The 26,694-nt window shown below is 37.8% G+C and overlaps 1 protein-coding gene across 1 annotated transcript in view; it reads right to left on the bottom strand.

Moving 5' to 3' along the window:
* ATL1 (atlastin GTPase 1) overlaps window positions 1-26,694 on the bottom strand; it is a 78,988-nt gene that overhangs the window by 47,056 nt on the left and 5,238 nt on the right. Inside the window, exon 2 of the mRNA XM_026513707.4 lies at window positions 19,636-19,806. Within this exon, the coding sequence (XP_026369492.1) occupies window positions 19,636-19,669 (34 nt within the window). The 5' untranslated portion in view covers window positions 19,670-19,806. The remainder of the gene's footprint in view (window positions 1-19,635; window positions 19,807-26,694) is intronic.

Below are 26,694 nucleotides of genomic sequence, written 5' to 3'. Positions count from 1 at the left end.
TCAACTATCTTCTCTGACTACCATGGTATGAAACTAGAAATCAACAAGAGGAAAAGTGAGAAGATTGACAAATATGTGGAAACTAAACAATGCACTTCTAAACGAAGCATTGGGCAAAGAAGAAAACAAAAGGGAAATAAAAAATTATCTCATAATAAATGAAAATGTAAATACAACATATCAAATACTGTAGGAGGCAGTAAAAGTGTTCTGAAAGGAAAGTTCATAGCAATAAATGTGTATATTAAGAAATTAGGAGGATCTCAAGAAAAAACTTTACACCTGAAGGAACTAGAAAAACAAATTAAGCCCAAAAATAGCAGAAGGAAGGAAATAGTAAAGATCAGAGCAGAAATAAATAAGCACAGTCCAGAAAAACAGCAGAAAGACCAATGAAATTAAGAGCTGGTTCTTCAAAAAGATACAATTGACAAACCTTTAACTAGACTAAGAAAAACAAGAGAAGAAACTCAAATAAATAAAATTAGAAATGAAAAGGAGACATTACAACTGATACCACAGAAATATATAGAATTGTAAGGAACTACTGTGAACAATTATATACCAACAAATTACATAACCTAAAAGAAATGGATACATTTCCAAAAATGCACAACCTACCAAGACTCAATCAGGAAGAAACAGAAAAACGACCAACAACAAGTAAAGAGCTTAAGTTAGTTATCCAAAAACTGCCATCACAGGAAACTCCAGGACCAGGCAGCTTCTACCAAACATTTAAAGAATTAACACCAATCCTCTTCAATAATAATAATAATAATGAAATAAATAACCCAATTTAAAAATGTGCAAAAGATCTGAACCAACACTTCACTAAGGAAAATACATGGATGGAAAATAAGCACATGAATTTTACTGTGTGTATATTACACATTAATTTTAATAATAAAAATACTATTTACACATCATTATAAAACCTGATAAATCTAGTAATAAATCTAAGTGATGTGCTGGTAAATATTTAACAATAATCTGTTAACAGTGGGAAAAGTTCTGCTTTGTGGTGTTTGCCAATTTCTGTGATATAAATCCTACCATCATGGGCCCTTTCAATCTACCAATGAGACTCGCTGAATGTGGGATTGGGAAGAGATGAATCAGATCAGCTCTCATGAGCTATTATGAGCTGCTCCAATGTTTCACTGAAATATAATGGAAGGTATTTAAGACCTCTACAGAAAAATATAAAACATTACTAAAAGAGGTGCATACATGTTCTCAGATTAAATGACTGTATTATAAATGTGTCAATGTTCCCCATTGATCCACAGATTGATTATAATACCATACAAATCCTCATAATCTTTCTTATACAAATTGGCAAGTTTCTTTCTTGTATAAATTCTTCTTATACAGATTTACAAGCTCAAATGGAAAGGCAAAGAGACAAGAATAATAAAGACAATCTTGAAGAAGAATAAATTTGGGGGATATCAACTAACAGACACCAAAAGATATTTAAAATCTACAGTAATTCAAACAGGGTGCTTTGTCACAAGGATAGACAAGTAGACAAGTAGACAAATAGAAAAGACTAGAGATTTCAGAAACAAACCCACACATATACAATCATCTGACTTACAGCAAAGGTGTCACTGTAATAAGTGAAGAAAGACAATCTTTTCCAAAAATGATGCTAAGTCAATTGGATATTCATATCGGGGGAAAAAAAAGGAACCTCTACCCCTTCCTTTCACGATAAATAAAAATCAATTCCAAATGAATCTTACACCTAAATGTGAAATAGGAAAAGTGGACAAAAGATACAAGTAAGCAACTGACAAAAGCCACAATATCAAATGGTTTCGCACATATAAAAACATATTCATTCTCATGTAAATTAAAAATAAAAAGAGATCAATACTTTTTAATATATATCTGATTCACAAAGATCAGAAATATGATAAATCCTTTCATTGGTTGAGATGTATATTTGTATCCTCAGGCACTGCAGGTGGGAATTAAAATGAATATAACATCTCTGGACAACAATTTGGCAAATAGTTATCAAAAATACAAATGAACATAGTCCCTGACCCAGCAATGCTATTTAGAAAAATTCATCCTGATGAACTCGCAAGTATACTACATGAGGGGCAAGTCTTTTATTAACACCACGAGGGTCTCTGGCCCAGTGACTGGAGTTTGACAGTAATTCTTGCTACAAATAAATAAATTAAATAAATAAAAAAGAAAAGAAAAGAAATCATCCTGCTGATATACACATGCAAAACACCAGAAATAATATAAATGCCTACCAACAAGAGACTGAATATTAAACTATGGTTTACCCACCTGTAAAAATAAGGTAGTTACAAAGAATAAGGGGGCTCATTTAAAACAATTGCCTATATATTATGAAAAGTAACTCAAGGTATAAAACAATGTGTACAGTATGGCATAGCTGAGGGCACAGTGTGCAGGAGAACGCATTTGGCATGTTGGAGGAACAGGAGGGAGTATGGTAATGGATAGAGCGTGTTGGGAAGGTGATAAGGGGCCAGACCAACAGACTAAGACAAGCGCAGATCTGAAAGGATCTGTAACAGAGTGAATACCGGGGGTGAGAGAAAGAAAAAAGACTTCAGTAGATGTTTGTGTATGATTATCCTTTCCTACTCTACCTTTGTGTACTCGGTGTGAAGGAGACAGGTAACTCCAAACTTTTAGTTTATATCCTTAAGACTTTGGAGAGCTACATATGGACTTTATGTGAAATTATAGGGGCGCCTGGGTGGCTCAGTCAGTTAAGCGTCTGCCTGCAGCTCAGGTCATGGTCCCAGGGTCCTGGGATTGAGGCCCGCATCGGGCTCCCTGCTCAGCGGGGAGCCTGCTTCTCCCTCGCCCTCTGATGCTCCCCTTCTCTCGTTCTCTGTCAAATAAATAAATAAAATCTTTAAAAAAATAAGAAAAGGGAAATTATATAGTTAATGTGGTGTAAATATGCTGTAAAATAAAACAAATACCTGGATCATGACTGTAAAATAATGAAATGGTTTATGGGAAGAAGTCTCATTACAATGTAGGCAAAAAGAACATTAAATATTCCTTTTTGATAAGAAATCTCTAAAAAATACAGAAATAATTTTTTATTAAATAATAGAATGAATCTGTTAAATGTTTATAAATATATAGACATTAGCTTGCATCCCATCTAAAGTTAAGAAAGGCGTCCTATCTGAAACCTATCATAACCATCAATGTATACATATATTCATGCTAATAAACAGTGACATATGAAAACAGGCATTTAGATGAGCTACAACCCAGATATCTACCAACTGATAAATGGATAAACAAAATATGGTATATCCATGCAATGAAATGTTATTTAACAATAAAAAGAAATGCAGGATCAATATATGTACAACATGGATGAATGTTGAAAACACAATGTTAAGTGAAAGAAGCCAGTCAGAAAAGATCACACACTATAGGATTTCCATTTATATGAAACTCCCCAAACAGGCAAATCTATAGAAACAGAAAGTAGATGAGTGGTTGCCTAGGACTGGCGAGTGGGAGGGGTTTGGGAGGTGATGTCTAGGAGGTGCACCTTTTCTTTTGGGGGCTAATGAAATCTTCTAAAATTGGGTGATGAATGCACAACTCTGAATATACTAAAAGCCTCTGAATTGTACACTTTAAATGGGTGAACTGTATAGTACATAATTATATCTCAGTAAAACTGTTAAACTATTTAGAAAAAGTTCAGTTTCTATAAAAAGGTCAAAATTGAAAACACAGATTTAAAATATCTGGAGAACAGAGACTGTCTTACTCAGTTTGTACTTCTTGAAAAAAATTATAAGAAGCTCATACAGTAGGTCCCAATAAATACTTACAATTAGTTTAATATAAAATAACTGAAAAAGTTTCGAGATGCATGGTATTAAGAACAAATCTTATGTGCTTGATTTGTTGTTCATAACTATATTTCAACTAAGCAATTAACTTATCTTTGTTATAAAAGAATCCAAAAATCCTTGCGATGCATGCCAAGTTTCTTTAGCGCCAGATTTCTACCCTCTTATATATTGTTTTGCTAAACTAAACTTAGTTCCAATTCCCTGGGCACTATGCATATTTTTAAAAGGGGAAGAAACAGAAAACAGGTTAGAAGCAAACCAGACAGGAATTAGCATTTTACTATGGATGATACAAATGTACGGCTCACACGGAGAGAACCAAAAAACAGTATTGTTTCGCCTCTTTACATATTGGGTCTTATACTCAGTAAAGGGGCTTCTCGGACTTTTCCCTTCTATGGGGTATTCTACATCTCTGGAAGCTGGCCACACAGCTATGAGTTTCTATATGTTGAAAAGGAATCTTTAAAAATTTTAAATATGGAGGAGAATCATTTTAACATACTAAAAATACTATGGGCATGTATCTCTAATTTTCTTAATTGTAAACTTTGAAAAGAATTTATACTTCATCTTTCCAGCAAAAATGAAATCTTACAAGATGATGAACTGTGAGTACATTTGAGCCATTATAGAGAAAAGACACGGCACCTAGGAAATTGTTTCTTGGCAACTGAGATTAAAAGTATAGATTATATTAAACTATTATGCTTCTTTTGAACAAACAAACTTGAAGAGTGACTGAAAACATTTGTCTGAATGACTGAGAATGACTTCAAACATCACAACAAAAGAGAGTTTATATATAAAGGGACAAAGTGAGTTAAGGAAACAAAACAAAATATTAACTCATAAAAATGGATGTCTTAAGAGTGTTTGAGCAAGAACAGAGATATGAGGTACAACGAGGTGAATACACATAGCAGAATTCAGAACACTACTATGCAGACTCTCAGATTGTTCTGTTGTTAGCAATACCTTTGAGGAAGAGGATTACAAGGACTAATGCAGGTCCTACAATTTCAGAGTCTTGGAAGGAATAAGTAAGTCATTTAGCAGGCTGTTTATTTATATTAAATATAAAAGTTTTCCATAAACTATTCAAAGGATGCCTCTGGAAGAACAATGCCATCATGATTAAGGCACTGTGTGTGTGTATGTGTGTGTATATGTATATATACAGCAAAAATTAAACCCCATGTGTATATACATACACACACACATATATATTTCATATATGTTCATAAATACATGAAAAGGCCTAAACAGAGAGATATGTAACTGATAAAGAGAAGAAATACTAATGGTTAATAGACATAGAGGGGAAAGTTCAGTCTTGCTGGTAACTGGAGAAATGCTAATTAAGGGAGATAAACTTTTTAGCTATCATAACTTGCAAAGGTTAAAAAATATATACACTTGACCCTTGAACAACATGGGGGGGTTAGGGGTGCCAACCCCCTACAAACTCAAAAATGCACATACAACTTCTGACTCTCCAAAAAATTAACTATTAATAGCCTACAATTAGCCAGAAGTCTTACCAATAATAACAGCAGTTGATTAACACATATTTTCTATGCCACAGGTATTATATACTCTATTCTTACAATAATGTTAGAGAAAAGATAATGTAATTAAGAAAATCAGAAGGAAGAGGAAATACATTTACAGTACTATTATTAAAAAAAAAACTTTGGGGCACCTGGGTGGCTCAGTCGGTTAAGCATCTGACCTTGATTTTGGCTCAGGTCATGGTCTCGGGGTCGTGGGACTGAGCTCTGCTTAAGTCTGCTTAAGATTCTCTCCCTCTCTCCCTACCCACCCCAACTTGTGCATGCACACACTCTCTAATTTAAGATAAATCTTAAAAAAAAAAAAACCCAAATCTCGGCATGTGTTACCAGCACATTTCAAACCCATGTTGTTCAAAGGCAAACTGTATACTTAGAGTTGGAAACATTCAAAAACATTTGAAAATAAATATATCCTTTAATAAAACAATTCAATTTTCAGGAATTTATCCTAAGGAAATTATTGGGACTGTGCATATGTATTTATGTGCAAAAGAGTTCATTATAACATTATTTATAAAAATGACAAACTAGAAATACTCTAAACACCTAACTGTAGGATACTGTAAATAAATTATGTCACAGCTACATTAAACTATGAAGCCATTTGAAATCATGTTATAGAAAAATACCTAATCATAAGCATGTAAGAAAATATGTTGACATATTTTAAGAAAAAAAGCAGATGGGAAATATCATTCCCATTAAGGAAAACAAACAAATAAACATGCATTTATAGTCACTGAAAAAAAGTCAATTTTAGAAGTACTTGGTTTCTAAGCAATTGTCTGGTCCTTTAATCATCTTTGAGTCAGCTATTTGGAAACTGTTGGTTCCCCTTTCTGCCATGAACATTGCCATGCTCAGGTCTTCTCCATATTGCAGGGAATGGAAGTGTGAGAACTATGGCACTACAGTTCTTATAATCCCTTCTTAGCTGAGTTCTGATTTAGATTTTGTCCATGAAAGGCACTCATGACCTTTGGAAGAGACAGGAAATAAGAAACTTCTATTGTCTTCTAATAGAATGGATAGATATGAGAGCAGATAGCACATGCCAAAGGTATGGAATTTTACGAATTCATGGCCAGTGGCTACCATCTTGTCCAGATGGTCAGGTACCTCAAAGAAGTATGTGTTTGGACCTTTGGAATGGGCACAGAGTGTAAGTATATTCAGTCCCATTTGAATATTCACCAGAGGGCATTCACTTCAGAGGAAGTGCTAAAAAATCAGATGGAGGGGCGCCTGGGTGGCTGGGTCGTTCAGTGTCTGCCTTCGGCTCAGGGCGTGATCCCAGGGTTCTGGGATCAAGCCCTACATCAGGCTCCTCTGCTGGGAGCCTGCTTCTTCCTCTCCCACTCCCCCTGCCTGTGTTCCTCTCTCCCTGGCTGTCTCTGTCTCTGTCAAATAAATAAATAAAATCTTAAAAAAAAAAAAAATCAGATGGATAAGATGACTCATTTTGTGGATATCAGTTAGCCTCCTACTCCAGCCACTTCTCAGTAGGCCCACAAACTAAATCAGCAAAAGAAATATGAAGCATCTAGGGGTGCCTGGGGGGCTTAGCCGGTTAAGCGTCTGCCTTCGGGATAGGTGATGATCCTGGGGTCCCCTGCTCAGCGGGGAGCCTGCTTCTTCCTCTCCCTCTGACCCTCCCCCTTGCTTGTGCTCTTACTCGCGTGCTCGCTTGCTCTCAAATGAATAAGTAAAAATCTTTTTAAAAAAGAAAGAAATATGACGCACCTATGTTAATCAAACAAAATAGACTTTGGGGCAAAAAAAATTACTCCAGATAAAGAGGCTCACTACATAGAAATAAAAGGCTCAATTCATCAGGAAGATGTAACAGGCCCACATTTGTACGCATCTAACAACATAGCTCAAAAGTTAGTAAGAGCTTGACAGAAGACCAAGGGGAAATTGACAAATCCACTGTCATCTTTTAAAATCTCCACCAGAATTTTAAAGTATCTATCAGATATCAGTATCTGATAGATCTAACGGTCCGGAAATCAAGAGTATGGAAGGCATGAACGTGCATTTAGTAAGCTTGAGCTATATAAAATTACTGAACTATACATTGTACACCTGAAACTAACGTTATATGTCAACAATAGTGGAATTAAAATTTAAAAAGTGATTTGACAGTAAGTATAACCTTTAAGTACTTTATATTAATTCATGCATCTTTAAAACAAACCCATTCATTTATCATTCTTCAAAAAAAAAATAAGCTTGAGCCAGCAAATATATATAGCATGCTGTATCAAAAATTAGAAAACATAAAATGCTTTTCAGGCTTTTGTGGAATATTTGTATTAACATGTACTAGGACATAAAGCAAGTTTCAACAAAGCCCACAGCATGGGTGCACAGCATGGGTATTCTATAAACACCCAATATTGTAGCAACTAACTGTATGTGGCTCTTTAAATTAAATTAATTAAAATTAAATAAAAGTAAGTATTTGGTCCTCATCCTCACTAACCATACTCCAATTGCTCAAAAGACATATACAGCTTGTGGCTACCATATTGGACAGTATAGATATGGAACATTTTTATGACCATAAAAGGTGGTCTGCTATACAATATTGACTAGAGAAAGATTAAGTATGAAATCAGTAGCAAAAATTTAGAAAAAGCCATACTTTTTTAAAAAAGATTTTAGTTTTAAGTAATCTCTATACCCAATGTGAGGTTTGAACTCACAACCCTGAGATCAAGAGCCAGGCATCCTAAAAATCCGTACTTTCTATATATTCATGAATAAAGGTTCAAATCACTGTAGATATTTAAAATACTTGAAACTAAATGAGAAATAATCTAATACATACCAACATATATAGGATACAGCAAAACTGGTAGAGAAAACCTATAGTCCTAAATTCACATATTAGAAAAAGAAGACAAGCTGAAAATTAATGAGTTCAATATCCAACTTTTTAAGTTAAAAAGAGAATATAGAATGAAACCAAAGAAAATACAAAAAGGAAATAATATTAAATAAAATATAAAAGAAAGGAAGAAGGAGGGATTAAACAATAAAAAATATAATAAGGAAAGCACAAATAAAATTAAGTAGAGAAAATAACAAACATTAAGAACAACCTTATGCCAAGTTGATGAAATGGACAGATTCCAAGAAAAATACAAATTACTAAAACTGACTCAGGAAGAAATAGAAAGCTTTAATTGTCCCAAAACCAATATTGAAGTCGAATCAATGGTTCAAAAACTTACTATAAAGAAAACAGCAGGTCCAGGTAGTTTAAGACTCATTTTCCCAAACTGGATCAGTCTAATCTTATATATTCCTTCCTAGGCTTGCCAGGAAGACAAAATTACTTCAACACAGAAGATATTTTATTTTACTTGGTTTTTTTGAAAGATTTTGTTTATTTATTTGAGAGAGAGAGAACAAGCAGAGAGGAGAGAGAGAAGCAGACTCCCCGCTTAGCAGGGAGCCTGATGCGGGGCTCAATCCCAGGACCCCAGAATCATGACCTGAGCTGAAGGCAGACACCCAACTGACTGAGCCACCCAGGTGCCCCAACACAGAAAATATTTTAATGTAATTAAACATATGAACAAATTAAAGAATAAGAACCAAATGATTATTTCAATAAATACAGAAAGAACATTCATTATAATTCCATATCCAGTGATGACTTTTAAAAAGACTTTTATTTAGGAAAAAAGGAGACCATTCTTATTCTAACTAAGATAAAAAAAGACTTAAAAGATAAAGATTAAAAAAGAATGAATAAAGCTGTCATTATTGCAGGTGATATGCTTCCTTATGTAGAAAATTCTATAGAATCAAATTGATTCTATAGAATCAATTTTGTAAGGTTGCTAGATATAAGGTAAATATGTGAAATTCAACTGCATTTTTAGGTGCTATTAATAGCCAATAAAAAATATAACAGGGAAAAAAATCATAGCAACAAAAAAATATAAGGAACATAAGAATAGATCTAACAAAGGCCAGTCCTTCAAGGAAGATTTTTAAATTACTGAAAGACATCAAAAATCTAAATAAATGAAGAAATATACCATGTACATGAATAGGAATATTCAGTATAGTAAAAATCTTGATTCTAATCAAATTAATCAACAAACTAAATACAACTTTTTTAAAAGATTTTATTTATTTGAGAGAGAGACAGGAAGAGCACGAGTGGGGAGAGGGGCAAAGGAAGAGGGAGAGAGAATCCCAAGCAGACTCCCTGCTGATTGTGCAGCCCAACACGGGGCCTGATCCCAAGACCCTGAGATCATGACCTGAGCCAAAGTCAGGCATGTAAGTGACTGAGCAACCCAGGCGTCCCTTAACTGAATGCAATTTTAATTTAAAAAAACCCATTTGGGCTTTCCAAAGAACACAAAAACCTGATTCTAAAATTTTATGCAGAACCAAAAAGCCAAGAATAAAGAATAGTTCAAAGCATACTTAAATAAGATCACAATGAAACAATCTGTTGTACCATATATGAAGATACTATGAAACCACAGTAAATAAAATAGTGTGTTACTGACACAGGGATAGACAGACAAATAGCACTGTAACACAGTAAGAAGCCCAGAAACTGACCCACTCATATCCAGGAATAATATCTGACAATACAGTTTGGAGATCAATGGGCAAAAAGGTAGATTACTCAATAATGGGCCTGGGACTCTTGGTTATCCATGTGGAAAAAAATTCAAAAAGATTCTATTTCACACTATCCATAAAAATAAAATCCAAATGGTCCTAGAGCTTAAAATGAAGTTGGGAAGATAGCAGAGTAGGAAGCACCAAGAGAATAATTCCACTGACAGAATCTATCAGATGTAACTATTGGAACTCTGGAATTTGTTGAAGTCTTACAACTTCCAGGGGAAGGCTTGAATGGTGAAACACTGCAGTCAATTTCAGTCAAGTCCAACTCTTAGGTCAGCAGCAGCTACTGACCCTCCCCCCTCAGCTCTGTGGCACGCAGTTATGCACATGTTCCCACAGCAGCTTACACACAGCTTGCAGAAGTCAGGACTCTGTCCTCCAAAAACTGGGGATCTGTGTTCCTATTGCTGATTACTGCTTCTTATCACAAGGGTGCAGACATAGAGGTGGACAGTTGTATTCTCCCCTATTGCTGACTGTCCCTTCCTTCTAGTGAAGTGACTTCCAGGAGATTTAAAGGGCCAGTACTTTCTTTCCCTTCTTCAGTTTCCACTTTTTCCTTTTTTGAGAGTCAGACATTAAAGATTAGGGTATTCAAAAGCAACTACATATACACAGAAAATCAGAAACTCACCACACATGCCCAGGAAAAGGCCCATGCTAAAAAAAGACCTGAGAAGACCTTAAGCTTACACCTCAGGCTGATCCTCAGCATAAAGACATCTTATAACTATTAAAACAAAAACAAAACCAAAAAACCCCAAACCCAGAAAACCCTGGGGAAGGAGGATAATCTGACTTTCTTACTCCTTATTACATTATTAGATTCAAATGTCTAGTCTTCAATAACAAAAACCACAAGGCATACAAAGAAATAGGAAGATACGACCCATTCAAAGGAAAAACAATAAATCAACAGAAACTATTCCAGAGAAAGACCAGATGGTGAACCTACTAGACAAACACCTTATTAAAATGACTGTCTTAAAGATGTTCCAAGAACTAAAAGAAAATGCAGAGAAAGTCAAGAAAACAATGACTGAACAAAATGGAAATAACAATAAAGAAGTAGGAGACCTAAAAGAAAGCAAAAAGAAATTCTAGAGCTGAAAAGTGAAGTAACCAAATTGAAAAGCTCACAAGAGAGATTCCTAGGGATATTTGAGCAGACAGAGGAAAGAACCCACAGCTGAAGAGAGGGCAATCAAAATACTCGGGGCTGCAGAAAAGAAAGAAAAAAGTTTGAAGAAAAGTCAACAGAGCCTAAGGGACCTGTGGGACACCATCAAGCAGACCAACATACGAATTGTAAGAGTAGCGGAAGGAGAAGAGAGAAAAAGGGGTAAAGACATTTTTTGAAGAAACAATGTCCTAAACCTCCCAAACTTGATAAAAGACATGAGTATAAACATTTAAGGCTTAACTAACTCCAAGCAGGATAAACTTAAAGAGACCCACACTGAGACACATTATAATCAAATTGTCAAAAGACAAAGGCAAAGACAGAAGTTTGAAAGCAACTGACATCACGTGCAAAGAATCCTCAAGAATATCCGATTTCTCGTAAGAAACTTTGGAGGCCAGAATAGAAAACAGTGAGTGGGCTGATGTATTCAAAGTGCTTTAAAACAAACAAAAAAATCCCCCCAAAAAAACAGAAAAAACCTGTCAACAAAGAATCTTATGTTTGGCAAAATTGTCTTTCAAAAGTGAGAGAGACATTAAGACAATTCTCAAATAAACAAAAGCTGAGGAAGTCTGTTACCACCATAGTTGCCCTGCAAGAAATGCTAAAGGGAGTCCTGTAGGGTTGAAATGAAAGCACACTGGACAGTAACTCAAAACCATCCAAAGAAATAAAAATCTCAGTAAAGGTAAATACATGGGCAATTATGAAAGCTAGGATTACTAGAACATTTTATAACTCCTTTGTTTGCTACACAATTTAAGAGACCAATATATTTAGGGGCGCCTGGGTGGCGCAGTTGTTAAGCGTCTGCCTTCGGCTCAGGGCGTTATGCCGGCGTTCTGGGATCGAGCCCCACATCAGGCCTCTCTGCTAGGAGCCTGCTTCTTCCTCTCCTACTCCCCCTGCTTGTGTTCCCTCTCTCGCTGGCTGTCTCTCTCTGTGTCAAATAAATAAAATCTTAAAAAAAAAAAAAAAGAGACCAATATATTTAAAAAATATATTAGTCTAAAGACAAGTGTTATTATAATTTTTGTTTGTAGCTTCACATTTTGTTTTCTAAATAATTTAAGGGACTAATGCATTTTTTTAATTAAAGTATAGTTGATACACAATGTTACACTGGTTTCAGGTGTACAATATAATGATTCCACAAGTATATACATTAGGCTATGTTTACCACACGTGTAGCTACCATCAGTCACTATACAACCCTACTACAATATCATTGATTATGTTTCTTATGCTGTACCTTTGTCCCCATGACCTTTTCATCCCATAACTGGAAGCTTGTATCACCCCCTCCCCTTTACCCATTTTGTTCATCTTCCCCACCCACCTTCCCTCTGGCAACTATAAGTTTGTTCTCTGTATTTATAGGACTGGTTCAGCTCTTTGTTTATCCACTTGTTTGTTTTTTAGATTCCACATATAAGTGAAATTATATGGTATTTGTCTTTCTGTCTCATTTATTTCATTTAGCATAATACCTTCTAGGTCCATTCATGTTGTCCAAATGGCAAGATCCCATCCTTTTATAGCTAAATAATATTCTAGTGTGTGGAATATTATTACACATACACACATACATATGGAATTAGTGTTTTCATTTTCTTTGGGTAAATACTCAAGTAGTGGAATTATGGGATCATATTGTATTTCTATTTTTAATTTTTTAAGGAACCTCCATACTGTTTTCCACAGTGGCTGTATCAATTTACATTCCCACCAACTGTGTGTGAGGGTTCCTTTTTCTCCACGTTTTTTGCCAACACTTGTTACTTCTTGTCTTTTTTATTCTAGCCCTTCTGACAAGTATAAGGTGATATCTCATTGTGGTTTTGATTTGCATTTCCTAATGATTAGTGATGCTGAGCATCTTTTCATGTGTCTGTGGCCATCTGTAGGTCCTCTTTGGCGACTAATGCATTTAAAAAAAGCTATTAGTTTATGTTTTTGTCCACATACTATATAAAGATGTAACCGTGTGACATCAGGAGCTAAAAGGGATGCAAACGGAGCTATAAAGGAGCGGAGTTTTTGTATGTTATTGAAGTTAAACTGATATAATTTCCAATTAGAGATATATAACCTTAGGATATTAAATATAATTCTTATGGTAACCTCGAAGAAAATAGTTCTAGAATGCCTTAATTCAGGTTGCTATCACAAAACACCACAGACTGGGTAGTTTATAAGTGTTGTTGGTTTTTTTTTTTTTTTTTAAGATTTTATTTGAGAGAGAGAGCATGAGTGGGGAGGGGAGCAGAGGGAGAGGTAGACTCCCCGCTGAACTCAATCCCTGGACTCCAGGATCATGACCTGAGCCGAAGGCAGACGCTAAACAGACTGAGCCACCCAGGTGCCCCTGCACTGGGTAGTTTAGAAACAACGAAATTTAGTTCTCGATTCTGGAGGTTAAAGGACTAAGATCAGGGTGCCAGCATGGTCAGGAGTACCTTCTTCCAAGTCACAGACTCCTCATTGTATCCTGGCATGGTGGAAGGGGTGAGGGAACTCTGTGTGGCCTCTTTTAAGAGAGCATGGTTAATCCCATTCATCTCATTCAGAGGACTCCCCTCTCATGACCTAAACCATCTTCTAATGACCCCACTTCCTAAGACTATCACACTGGATATTAGGATTTCAACATATGAATTTTGGAGGGTACCAATATTCAGACCATAACATATACCATACACAAGAAATAAATGATATGAGAATTAAAATGGTACACTACAAAAAAGTCAACTAAACACATAAGGGCAGTAATCAGGAAAGGAGGGACAAAAAAGCTAAAAGGCACATAGAAAAAACCACAACGAAATACCATTTTCACATCTATTATCAAGTATGGGTGAGGATGTAAAATGAACAAAAATACGTTGTGGAAAAATGCATACTCTAGATTCCATTTTATATTAGGTTCTTAAAAATGTATGTTTGATATATACATGTTAAAAATGATCAGGAAATGAGAAACACCAAAGTTATGAAAGGGTTTATCTTTGGGAGGAGAGTAAGGAAGGACACATAAGCAATGTCAAATACTGATAAAGTTTTATTTCTTCAGTTGGGAGGGAGCAGACAGATTCTCATTACCATTCCCTTCAAAAGTAAACATCTATGTTTTATATGTTCGTTTGTGCAGATATATTTCATGCAACTTTATAAAAAGAGAAAGAGCCTCTAAATTCAAAAACACTCCAACATTTTTATGACTAAAATTATCTTACAGATCATTTTCCTGATGATCACAGGTTCTGTTTAGAGTCTAGTCACTGGTTCTAAAGATCACAAAGGCTCTAGAGTTTGAAACGGAACAAAGATAAACCCAGCAGTCATCAAGACAAGGTGTAAGAAGATATAAAGTATAAAAAAATATATACACACAAGAAAATGTATTTGAAAAAAGATATAGGGAAGGCAAATTAAATTAGTGTGATGGGAGGGGAGAGTCTGTAGGGGAAGTATGTATGACTCAGTAGAAATTTTATTTTGTTTTAGGAGGAATAGATAGATACAGAATGAGGCAAGTAAAAAGGGACAAGTGGTCTCCTTTCAAGAAAAACAGAATACAGCCAATTGGAAAAGAAAGAGCAGGAAGTAACTATACTATACTCAAGATCGCTTTTAATCTTACCTCAAAAAACAACAAAAAAAAGAAACCTAAAAATTAATGTTCGATCAATGCCTTTTCAACAAATAGACACTCCCTACACTTACTTAAGCTAAGATAGTTCTTTTTTTTTTTTTTAAGTAAGGGCAGAAAAAGCTGACATACAAATATTATTTTTCGAAAGTAACATTGCACTGACAGTTTCTGTTACATTGTAGAAAACCCAAATTCCCATGTGGACTCCCAAATTATAAGCAATTGCAATTGACAAAAACAAAGGATGCATTTCGGTTTTGTTTCTCGTAGTACTTAAACTCTAAGCCCAACATTGAAAGACTGCTTTCTGGGCTACTGCCTCTGATAGTCATCTGAATCTTTTCTTTTTCACACTAGTACATTCTTTGCCTTCTTTTCTAGTCCAAAGCGATCAAGTTTATAGAGCACTGATTTCTTTTACTAGCTTAAACCTAGACAGGCTTGTTGCGGGAACTTTTGGGCATATTATTTGGTTCTTTGTCTTCATCACATAGACTGGGGAAGCAAAAAACCCTAAATTTAAATCTTGATCTATAACTTATATAAATTATGGGACCTCTGGCACATTTCCTCATGCTGAGTCTCGGATTTCTTATATATTAAAATGCAAATAATAATGTCTACTTCTGAAGAATGGACTTTTAAGTGCTCAATTTTATTTAAACTTCTGGTTCAGGAGCATCTGAGTGGCTCAGTTGGTTAAGTGCCTGCCTTCGGCTCAGGTCATAATCGCAGAGTCCTGGGATCAGAGCCCCCCATCGCAACAGGCTCCCTGCTCAGCGGGGAGTCTTCTTCTTCTTCTCCCTCTGCCCTTCCCCCTGCTCATGATCTCTCTCACTCACTTTCTCTCTTTCAAATAAATAAATAAAATTGTAAAAAAATTAAAAAAAATAAACTTCTGGCTCGGTGCTGATTTACATGCAGGTGTTGGGATTCTTAGTTCTCCTCACAGACCTGCTTCTCAGTTGTATCTCTGGGTATGACCCTCAACCACCCCCTCGATTCTGGGTGTCAGCAGAGATGCTTTTCTGCTTCGTAGTTTCCACGATCTTATTAGAACCTAACAGGTCTCTGACTATTCAGATAAAAATATTAGCTGTGATACGGTCCTAGAGAATTCTTATCTGAATTTTAGGTTTCCTGTACAGATTTTGCAGATCTCTCTTGCCCTTTTCTTGGAAATCACTATATTTTCCAATTCTGGATTGTCTACCTTTGACCTCCACCCACTGCCTTCCAACTTGTCTGAAAAGTATCTAGCTAGATGACAAGGTTAGTTCACTGTCACTTATTACCTGAGTTTTTTCTCATAACAGACCTCCAGCTTCTACAAGAGCCTGTTTTCCCTTTACCTTTACACTATGCCCTATTATCTTATATAACATTCCACAGTATTGAGGCGCTGGGTGGCTCAATCAGTTAAACATCTGCCTTCGGCTCAGGTCCTGATCTCAGGGTTCTGGGCTCGAGCCCCACATCAGGCTCCCTGCTCCACGGGGAGACTGCTTCTCCCTCTGCCCTTCCCACTGCTTGTGCACGCATGCTCTCTCGCTCAAATAAATAGCATCTTTTAAAAAATTCTACAGTATTATGTTATAGAAAATAAATTAGAAGACAACCCTATGTTCTAATTTCAGTCCTCTTACTAAATATGTGACTTTTACCAAGTTACTTAACCTACCTGAGTCTCAGGGTTTTTTTACTTGCAAAAGACTATGTCCAGCCAACTGAAGAAGCCCAAGATCAAACGCAATAATGCAGGTGACTGTGCCTTGAAAACTGTAGTTGTACACAGTGCAGAAGGTATTACCAATTCAGTAAAGAATCAGTACAGTACAGTGGTGAAGATAAGAGAATCTGAAGTCAAGCCACCAGAGTTGGAACCCTGGCTCTATCGTTTACCTTTGGTATGTGAAATAAGGAGTATAGTGCCTGCTTCATATGATATTAGCTCAATGGCATTAGCTATCATTGTTATTATTAAATGCCCACTACGTGTTAGGTACTGCACTAGGCGCTAGTAATAAAACGGAATCAGGACAGACATGGCTAACATCTTCATCAAAAACCTCTGTTGCCTACTCTATAGGCTATCTTTTTCTAAGTCATTTATGTATTTATGTTATACATACTTTATAGCAAAGAAAAATCTGAGTAGTAAAGCATTTCCGTAGAGCATCAAGACTCCACAATTCAAATATTTCTTTTCTGTGAAAATATCCAGTGAACACTGGACTTTAGTGGAACACAGTGGAACATAGTGACTTTAGTATTTCTTTTCCTAATTCATCACTTGAGTTGAGACTCTTGATGACTTCTGGGTAAACTGTCTGGGACATGTTTCATCAAATATAAATAATCCAATGCTTGTCAATCACCTAAAATGCTAATTAAAAGGCAGATTCCGAGACCCCATTTCAGACCTATTGATTGAAAACCTGACTGATTTGCAGTGACATGGATGGAGCTAGAGAGCATTATGCTAAGCGAAATAAATCAGAGAAAGACAAATACCATATGATTTCATTCATATGTGGAATTTAAGAAACAAAACAAATGAGCAAAGGGAAAAAAGAGAGAGAGAGATAAACTAAGAAACAGACTCAACTCTAGAGAACAAACTGATGGTTACCAGAGGAGAGGGGAGTGGGGGGATGGGTTAAATAGGTGATGGGGATGAAGGAAGGCACTTGTCATGATGAGCACCGGGTGATGTATGGAACTGTTGAATCACTATATTGTACACCTGAAATTAATATCACACTGTATGTTAACTAACTGGAATTAAAATAAAAACTTAAAAAAATAAAAATAAAAAAAATAATTTAAAAAAAGAAAGAAAAGAAAAGCCCTGGCTGGAAGATGTGGGAATATGCATTTCTAATAAGTTCCCAATGTGATTTTTATGCAAATTCCATTTGAGAACCACATCCCCAAGACAGAAAAAAACCTCCACTATATAAGAAATCTGTACCCAAAGAAATACTGAAGAATAATGATCCAAAGCTTCACTAAAGAGAGAAATTTTAATCCTTAGGATAAATTTTCACACCGTGTCTTTTAACAGGGTTGGGTCAACAACGCACAGAGATGAAGACCAAAACTGACTTGAACATACATACCTTCACTGTGTTCAAGAAATTCCTACTCTAGAGGCCAAGGAAAAGGGTGGTGGTAGGAGGACACTGAGAAAGCTTACTCATAATTTCATAAGAAGCAAAGAAAACCGTGTTACTGCAATAGTCACACTTACTAAAACTGGGGTTTGGTAATCTCAGAAAATGGAACCGCCTTCTTTTAAATTCAGACAACTAACGACAGACCTCCCCGCACCAACTCCCCCCACCTACCACAAACCTTGGATAATCTCTCCAATGTAAACCTTTCCTAGTGGGAGTGAAGTTGGTCCTGTGACCAAAGAGTCAACGAGAAATATGGTCTTTTGATAAAAGTCAGCCAAAAACAACCAATTAAAATATAAATTTATACCTGTTGGTCTGAAGGACATATAAGAGATCTCATTGAGACGCAGAAGACAATCAAGGAGCTCCAAACTCCTAGTGGATGTAAACTTTCCAAGTAACAACTTAAAGCGAATGAACAAAATATTTACCCACCAAGGAACAGTGACCTAAGATCTGCTCTGGTTCAGATAATAAAATGCCCTGAAACGAAATGCCTTTCATTCCTAAGATGGTAGTGGGGCTAGCACCGTGACTGGAAGAAAACGGGAGCCTAAGGCAGAGAAAGACGCCCATCTGCCCACACTATCCTTCCTGAACCGAGTCTGGAGCAGCGGAGCGGGCGGGGCCGCGATTTCTCCTGCATCACGGCGTTCTCTCTTCTCCGCCTGCGTGAGCGCCGCCCACCCACTCGCGGCGTGAACCCACTGGGCCTAGCCTCTCCTCCCCCCGCCCCTCGGCCTGGTGCTGAATCATGAGTCCAATATCTCCAAAAGGTAAAACCAAAGAACAATGCCACCCTTAGGGCTGGCCTGAACGGGGTACCAGGCTGGGGTGGAGCAGCGGCTGGAAACCACAACTCTGCTTCCCTTCTTCCCAAATTCCCCACCCAAGCCCCACATTAAAACACATACTGCAGTGCCGGGGGACTCCCCAGCGAGCGCCCCTTCTCCTGGGCTGCTCAGGTCCGCAAGGCTCCCACCGGGCCGGCGCGCTCTGCCTCATTGTTCCAGCACGCCGCCCGCTCGGGAGCCCGCGCCCCGCCAGGCGGAAGGGGGTGGAGGTTAGGGCTGCCCACCCCCTCGCCCCTCACCCCCTCGGCTGGGTAACAACAGCCCCTGCCTACCCTCCTCGCCTTCCTGCCAACCGATCGCTGAAGCGGAACCAACGAGTCCCCGGGAGGCCACCGGCGGGTGCTGTCCAAATGCTGCGGGGAGGAGGACCGAGGGTGGAGACGGGGGGAGAAGCAGGGGGCTCCGGCCTGCGAGAAGCGGCAGCCCTCCCCCACAGCGCGATTCCGGCCACACCGGTACCGCTCGGCCAAGCTTTCTCCCGCCTGCAGGGAGCCGCTCGGCTGTGGCCGGTCTCCCAGCCCCGGACTCTGGCGCCCATCAGCCCTTGGCCCTCTCGTCCCCAGAAGCAGAAAGCAGAGGGCTAGTCCCCACGCAGGCTGCAGAAGTCCGCGTGTGCTACTCACCCCAACTGTTTCTGTCCCTGCGGTTCTTGGCCATGGTGGTCTGGGGACTGGCGGCGGCGAGGCGCTCTCACTGCGCTGGCTCTTCTCCCGGGCCGCAGGTTGCTGGCGGTGGGAGGCTCTGTGCCCGCGCTGGGCGCAGTTGTCTCCGACTCGGAGGATGTTGCTGTGGCGCTGGTGGGGAGGAGTGGGGAGGAGAAGGGAGGAGACAGCGGATGAACCAAGCTCAGCATCACAAGCCCGAGTTCACACACATATCGGCGTCACACCCTCCCTACCTCAGCCCACCCCCAGAGCATGAAGACAGGGGCAGACGACGTACTGCAACCTTTTCAATGGAAAACACACATACAAATAAACAGCACCCCTCACACACACTCCCGAAGAATTGAACAGCATTAGCCCGTCGCAGAAATACACAAACCAATATACTGCATTATTCTGGAAGCTCAAATACCTGTTTCCTAGAATAGTTACACATTAGTACAGATACGCAGGCAACATTTACGTAGCCAAAGAAATTAAAATAATCAGCATTTATCTGCCAGGCACCATTTCTCCCCATTTTAAAAGCAAGGTCATGTTGGTAAAGAGGGTATCATGCATTTTTGTACCTGTATACTGTACAGGCCTGACTTTTAAAATTAGGACAGCAAAATTTAGATCAACACCAAGATAAATGAAAGCTGGAGATTCATCATAATATGTAACTAACTCAATGTGTAGTGGGCAAAATTTCCACTAGATTTGCAGAGAAGAACTCTGGAATTATATTGCCAAATATTTTAAGTAAAATCATAATACATAGTCTGGGTGAGCCTTGGCAGCCACAAAGGTTGCAGACAATTTTGAATAGAAAGCAAAAGGCAATAAACATTTAACAAAAATATTCTCAATCTCTCCCTTTCCACTAATTTCTTCCTCTCTGCCTGCAAACTCCATTTTTAGTATTCGAGAAACAGTCCTTTGGTGCAACTTGACCCTCAGGATACCGTGATCCCATTCCTTACACGGTTTTTTCGTGCATTCGGTTTGTTGCCCACACTTCACAGATCAGTTTTGCCTACAAGATTGCTGCTAGCCTCTGGATTACCAAATCTTCAGTCTCTGCTTATTCTTCATAAGCAGCTCTTCATTCCATGTTCACTCAATGTAATTGGCTATCATGGCTTCAGACAAGACCTCTATAATTCCCAATCTAGGCTTCTGGTCTTAAAATCCCTTAAAGAGAGAAAAGCATCATACTAGAACCAAATTTATAACTGCCTGAGGTCATCTTCACTTTTTTTTTTACTGACACTTCAAAATCAACATGTCAAAAACCAAACTATCTCACCCACCACTGCCCAATCTTATGCTTTCCATATTTCAGTTAATGGTTCTAGTGACCTCAGAGCTGTGAACACTGTAAACCAAGTTCACATTACAGTTTCAACAGAGTTGCATTCCCCACACACTAATGAAACAACATAGGAATATGGGAATTATCTCAACTCTATACTTACAAACCAAATTCACAGACTAAAAAGAAGTGTGTTCTGCTTTTCTTGTATATCTTAACTATAATTCTCAGCTCACATTCTAGCCTGATAATCCCTTTCAGTGAATCTCGTTAAAAAGAATAGATTCCACATATACACACAGACACAGACACACAAAGTTGTATAATTCAATATATTATTTTTTTTCTATATGTGGGTCTTTACAATATATATTAACTGAAAAAATATATTTTAAAAAAGGTCTTTTCTTTGTAATTAATAGGTAATCTGTGGGATAATACTTGAGACTGTGACTATCTTGGCCAAGAACTTCACCCCATGGTTTTAGTATCCATTGATACCCTTGCCTGAATCAAGTTTATATTAGTGATTTTTTAATGGTGATTTTTAAATAATTATATCATTTCTTTTACATTTCACAGTTAGCAGCTGACATTCCCTCTCCCATCTTTGTTGAGAACCACTATAGATTCATGAAATCTAAAGCAAAAAAAAAAAAATTGTGTGTGTGTTATTTACCATTATTATTCTTTCTAATCCTCAAATTGCCCTAAATTTGGCCAATGTTATGTGAAAACTTGTACAGGAATGTTCATAATAGCATGATTCATAGGAGCCAAAAGGTGGAAATAACCTAAATGCCAAGTAACTGATGAATGGATAAATAAAACACTGTATATCTATGCAATGGAATATTATTTGGCCATAAAAATGAATGAAGTACTGATATATGCTACACCACGGATCTTGAAAATATTATGCTAACTGAAAGAAGCCAATCACAAAGACCATACATTGTATGATTCCGTTTATATGAAATGTACAGAATTGGCAAATTTATAAAGAGGTTTCTTTTGGGGGCGATTAACATTTTTTAAATGTTTGAAATCAATTCTGTACAACTTTGTGGATATACTAAAAATGACTGAATTATACAATTTAAATTGGTGAATTGTGTGGCATGGTAATTATATAACAATAGGTTGCTTTTAAAAAGTCAAGGTCAAGTTTATTTTAAATCAGAAAAAAAAGAAGAAAAGGTATTTGTACATTAATATTAGATCTCCTCTCATCCTGACCCCACTGAAATGTTACTTCATAAATTTTCCCTTCCTCCTATATTCTCAATGCTTTTTTTCCCCCATTGGTTCCTTCACCATGCTCATTTCCCCCCATCCTAAGAAAAAGGGTCTCTCGGTCTTTTCACTTGCAACAACGTGGATGGACTTAGAGCATACAATGCTAAGTGAAATAAGTCTGGCAGAGAAAGACAAATACCATATGATTTCACTCATATGTGGAATTTAAGAAAAAACAATTAAACAAACAAAAAAGTCAAAGACCAGAATCAAATACAGAGAACAACTGGTGGTTGCCGAGGGGAGATCAGTGGAGAATAGGTGAAATAAATGAAGGGGACCGAGAGCACACTTAACTTGTTGAGCACTGAGAAATGCACAGAACTGCTGAATCATTGTACCAGACCCCTGAAACTAATATAACAGTATGTGTTACTATACTTCAGTAAAAAAAAGAAAAAAAGAAAAAATAATAAAATACAGTGTAACCTCCTTAAGAAAGAAAAGGGTTCTCTTAATCACAAGTTTCTCCATAGTTGATGCTACAACTCGTTCTTTCCCTATATAACTAGCAATCTTGGGAAAGAATTTAGATCAGTTAGAATGCTTTTGGCTGTAACTCAAAATAGCTTAACCCAAAAGGACATTTACCGTCACATAATTTTTTTGAAGATGGGTTGGTTCTGTGGTGATTCATTTACCAGCTCAATATCATCATTGACCATATTAGCTGGGACATAGATTTGGCTGCTGTAAAAAATTACAGTGGTTTAAGACAGATATTCATTTCTCTCTCCTGATATAATCTGAACATAAACCCTCCAGGGCTAATACGGTGGCTTTGAAATATCAAGGAACCTAAGCTTGGACTTCCATGGTATAATCCAAGATGGCTGCTTGGGCATTTGCACCCTCATTCCAGTCAAATAGAAGGCAAGAAAGGAAAGAAGGGCATATATCCATTCTAAGGGTACAACTCAGAAATGGCACATATCAACTCTACTCAAATACCACTGACCAGTACATGCTCCATGTATTTGATAAATATATTATGTATATGTGTATCCAACTAAAATTTAAGAGATCTCATACTAAAGAAAGAAGGGAAAGCACCTGGCTGGCTCAGTTGGAAGAGCATGATCTTGATCTTGGGGTTGCTGAGCCCCATGTTGGATGTAGAGATTACTGAAATAAATAAATAAATAAATAAATATATATATATATATATATATATATATATATATATATATTTTTTTTTTTTTTTTTAAAGAAGGGAAATGGATTTTGGAGAACACCAGCAGACTTGGCTACAAGCACCAAGGCTGCATTTTACCGTCCTTAGTGTGTGGACTTATTTTGTAATGTGGGCTCCTATCATGGTGCCAAGAAAGCACCTGCCATTCCAACACCAGAAGCAGTTAGCCATGCCTCCAAACAAAAAAGGCATGTCTGTGCCTTGTGTACGTTGCTAAAAGCAAGGAAAATCTCCAGAAGCACTCCCACAGACTTTACTTATGTGCTATTATCTAGAATTGTCTAGCCCTTTAGTAAAAAAAAAAAAAGAAAAGAAAGAAAGGAAGAAAGAAAAAAAGAAAGAAAGAAAGGAAGGAAAGAAGGCGGCTAGGCCAATTGAGATTTATCCCCTAGCATTGGGGAGGGTCTCAGTCTCATCTGATGGACACAGACTAGAAAGGAAAGAGAAGGAAAGAAAAATATTTTTTGAGCACAAGGCCCAAGGTGATAATCACAGCTTTCATTTTCCCCTTATCCTCCACTAGTATCTCCTCTGCTGGGGTGGCCCAAAACTTACTTCCATAGGTCCAAGTCCTTAGCGGCCTTATCTTTACTGGGTTGCTGCAGTTTCATATTGTTCAGTAATATTAGACACGTGAATACCAAGAGGTATCCTAGTACATGCTGGGATCTCAGACATAGTCATTCGTGTTATCTTTGTGGAGCAATAACCAATTCCCCTTGGTAATGAGGACCAATCACCCCAATTGGTACAGTGATCCCCTCTCTAACTGTTGCCCCAATGGTTAGAAGGCCTCATACGGGTCATGTGACAGTTTCAGTTTCCTATTTAATGAAATTTCCTATTTAATGACAGTTTCAGTTTCCTATTTAATGAAATTGTGTTATCTGGGGATAGTATCTGTCCCTTGGGCCTTCAGATTCACCAAGCCCAATGTTTTAAAGACAAAGTTGTACAGACAAAAATTCTTCAAGTGAGTTGTTAGGAATAGAAGAGCCACCACTCCACCCCTTGGGTCCTAGGCCCACACATTCGGAATGTGGGGTAGATGGCAACATATATTGGCTATTGGGTTAAGTCCTATCTCATATCCTCACTGGATTATCTCCCAGCCAGCATCACAACTGATCCTTCAGCAGGCCTTTCCTCCATTCTTTCAAACTAGTTGCTTCTAAGCGATGGGTTTGACGTAAGATCAGTTAATTCCATGGTCATGATTTCATTGTTATATTTTCCTCAAAGTAAAATGAATTTCTTGCTTAAATTTAATGTTATAATACATGATGATGAAATAAAGCATTCTATAAATCCATGAATTGTGGTACTAATAAAAAAAAACTAAAAAAAAAAAAAAACTTTCCAGGCAGGGAACGTAAACCTGTATCTGGAATATGTATCTATTTCCATGAGGATGAATCCCTCTTCTCTCCATAACAGAAGGGATCTAGTATAATAAACTGCCACCAGGTGGTTGACTGGTCTGTCTAGGAAATACCACCATACTGGGGCCTGGGCAATGGCCCTGTTATAAGCACGTTAAACACTCCGTAGTGGCAATAACTATTATGCTTGGCAAGTGGAAGTCCATGCTGCTGAATCCACATTTGGCCTCCATTCCTTTTGTACATGGGCCCACTGAACCAGCACCAGAATGACTAGGTAGCAGCTGACACGTGTAGGACAGATCATTTTGTAAACCTGATTATTGGAATGAATGCCCTCTTGTGGGCAGTTATGTGGTTCACAGATATTTTCACGTTCTGGGTCCATTTTGAGAATCTATCTGTATTACCTCTCCCACTGACTCCCTTGTCTTGGATATACTTCCTTCCAAGTTACTGGCCGACTTACTGGCCACTTTACATAAAGATAGATCGATACCTCAGGCCATCTCTCCTTCCTAACAAAGAGGACAACCACATGTTCTATTCGACGTTATGCCCATGGGGAGACTTTCTCTTCATCCCTATTTTTCAAAACAACCTCATTATGGGTAGGGCCATAATTCAGAGGCTGTTTGCTTCCAGTTGGTGTTAGTCTATCATGCAGACCATAAATAAACCAGGTCCAAGCTTTTCCTTCCTTTGCTAAATGACCATGAGCCCATAGAAAAGATTTAAAAAAAAAAAAAAAAGGTGGCAAAGAAGTAGGGGCAGGTACAGAGGAAGTCTGTCCATGTAATTTATACATGCCTTCCATATCAGCTCAGGTCACCCCAGTATATATACCTTTCCATTTGACAATGAAATTCTGCTGCCTACGTTTAATTTATGATTCAGTAAATTAGATAACACCGAGTTCCTAAAGAGCAATTCACATCACACAGTCACTTAGTATCCCACAGTCAGGTGTTTAGTTTCTGCCAAGGCCTGGTAGCAAGCCAAGAGCTACCTTTCAAATGGAGAATAGTTGTCAGGAGATGAGGACATGTTCTTATTCCAAAACCCTATCAGTGCAGCTTGCACCAATAGCCTGGACCATCTGTAGGGCGTTCTGTCTTTCCAAGTCATATGAAAAACTGGCAGTCATATAGTTTACATGGTAAATGGGTCAGAGAGCAGCACCTGCAGTTTGGTGGCTCCAAAATCCAAAGAGGCCAACCAAGCAATATGTATTGTTCTTTAAGGTGGGCAATGCACGGTGAAGCACAATAACTCGACTGATTGTTAGAAATTTTACTACTGCACAGTCTCTGAACTGGGCTTATTTCTCATCCTCTGATAGAAAGGTCTTTTTAAGGCATCTAGGGCAGCTGCCACTTCCTGTTCACCTATCCAGTTTGCACCACATCATCAAGGTAAGAGAGGGCAGCTGCTACTTCCTGTTCACCTATCCAGTTTGCACCACATCATCAAGGCAAGAGAGTAACAGGATGTTCTACTGGATATCAAGAACACAAAGTCCCTCTGGAATGATACCGTATTGTCACTGAAGTGTTTACAAAGACCTGAGGTAAGACAATGACAGTGCTATCCTAGTCACGTGAAGGCAAACTGCTTCTGATTATTTCCTTTGAAGGGAACTGAAATCTACATTCTAGGGTTCAAGTCAGTAGCTACGGTCTAGGTGCCAAGGGCCATGTCGATTTCCTCTAGTAAAAACTCCACATGTGGAAATACAACTATGAGGCTTCTCCCTCAATTAACGGGCTCCAGGCTTGTGAACTAGCTGTGAACAGTTTAAGAATCGGGTGATACGTATTAAATCGCCATTACAGTGACTTGAG

The sequence above is a fragment of the Ursus arctos genome, unplaced genomic scaffold (assembly GCF_023065955.2).
Source record: "Ursus arctos isolate Adak ecotype North America unplaced genomic scaffold, UrsArc2.0 scaffold_37, whole genome shotgun sequence".
Taxonomy (NCBI): Eukaryota; Metazoa; Chordata; class Mammalia; order Carnivora; family Ursidae; genus Ursus; species Ursus arctos.
Note: the sequence above shows the minus strand (reverse complement) of the source record. Positions and strands in the feature narration are given on the sequence as shown.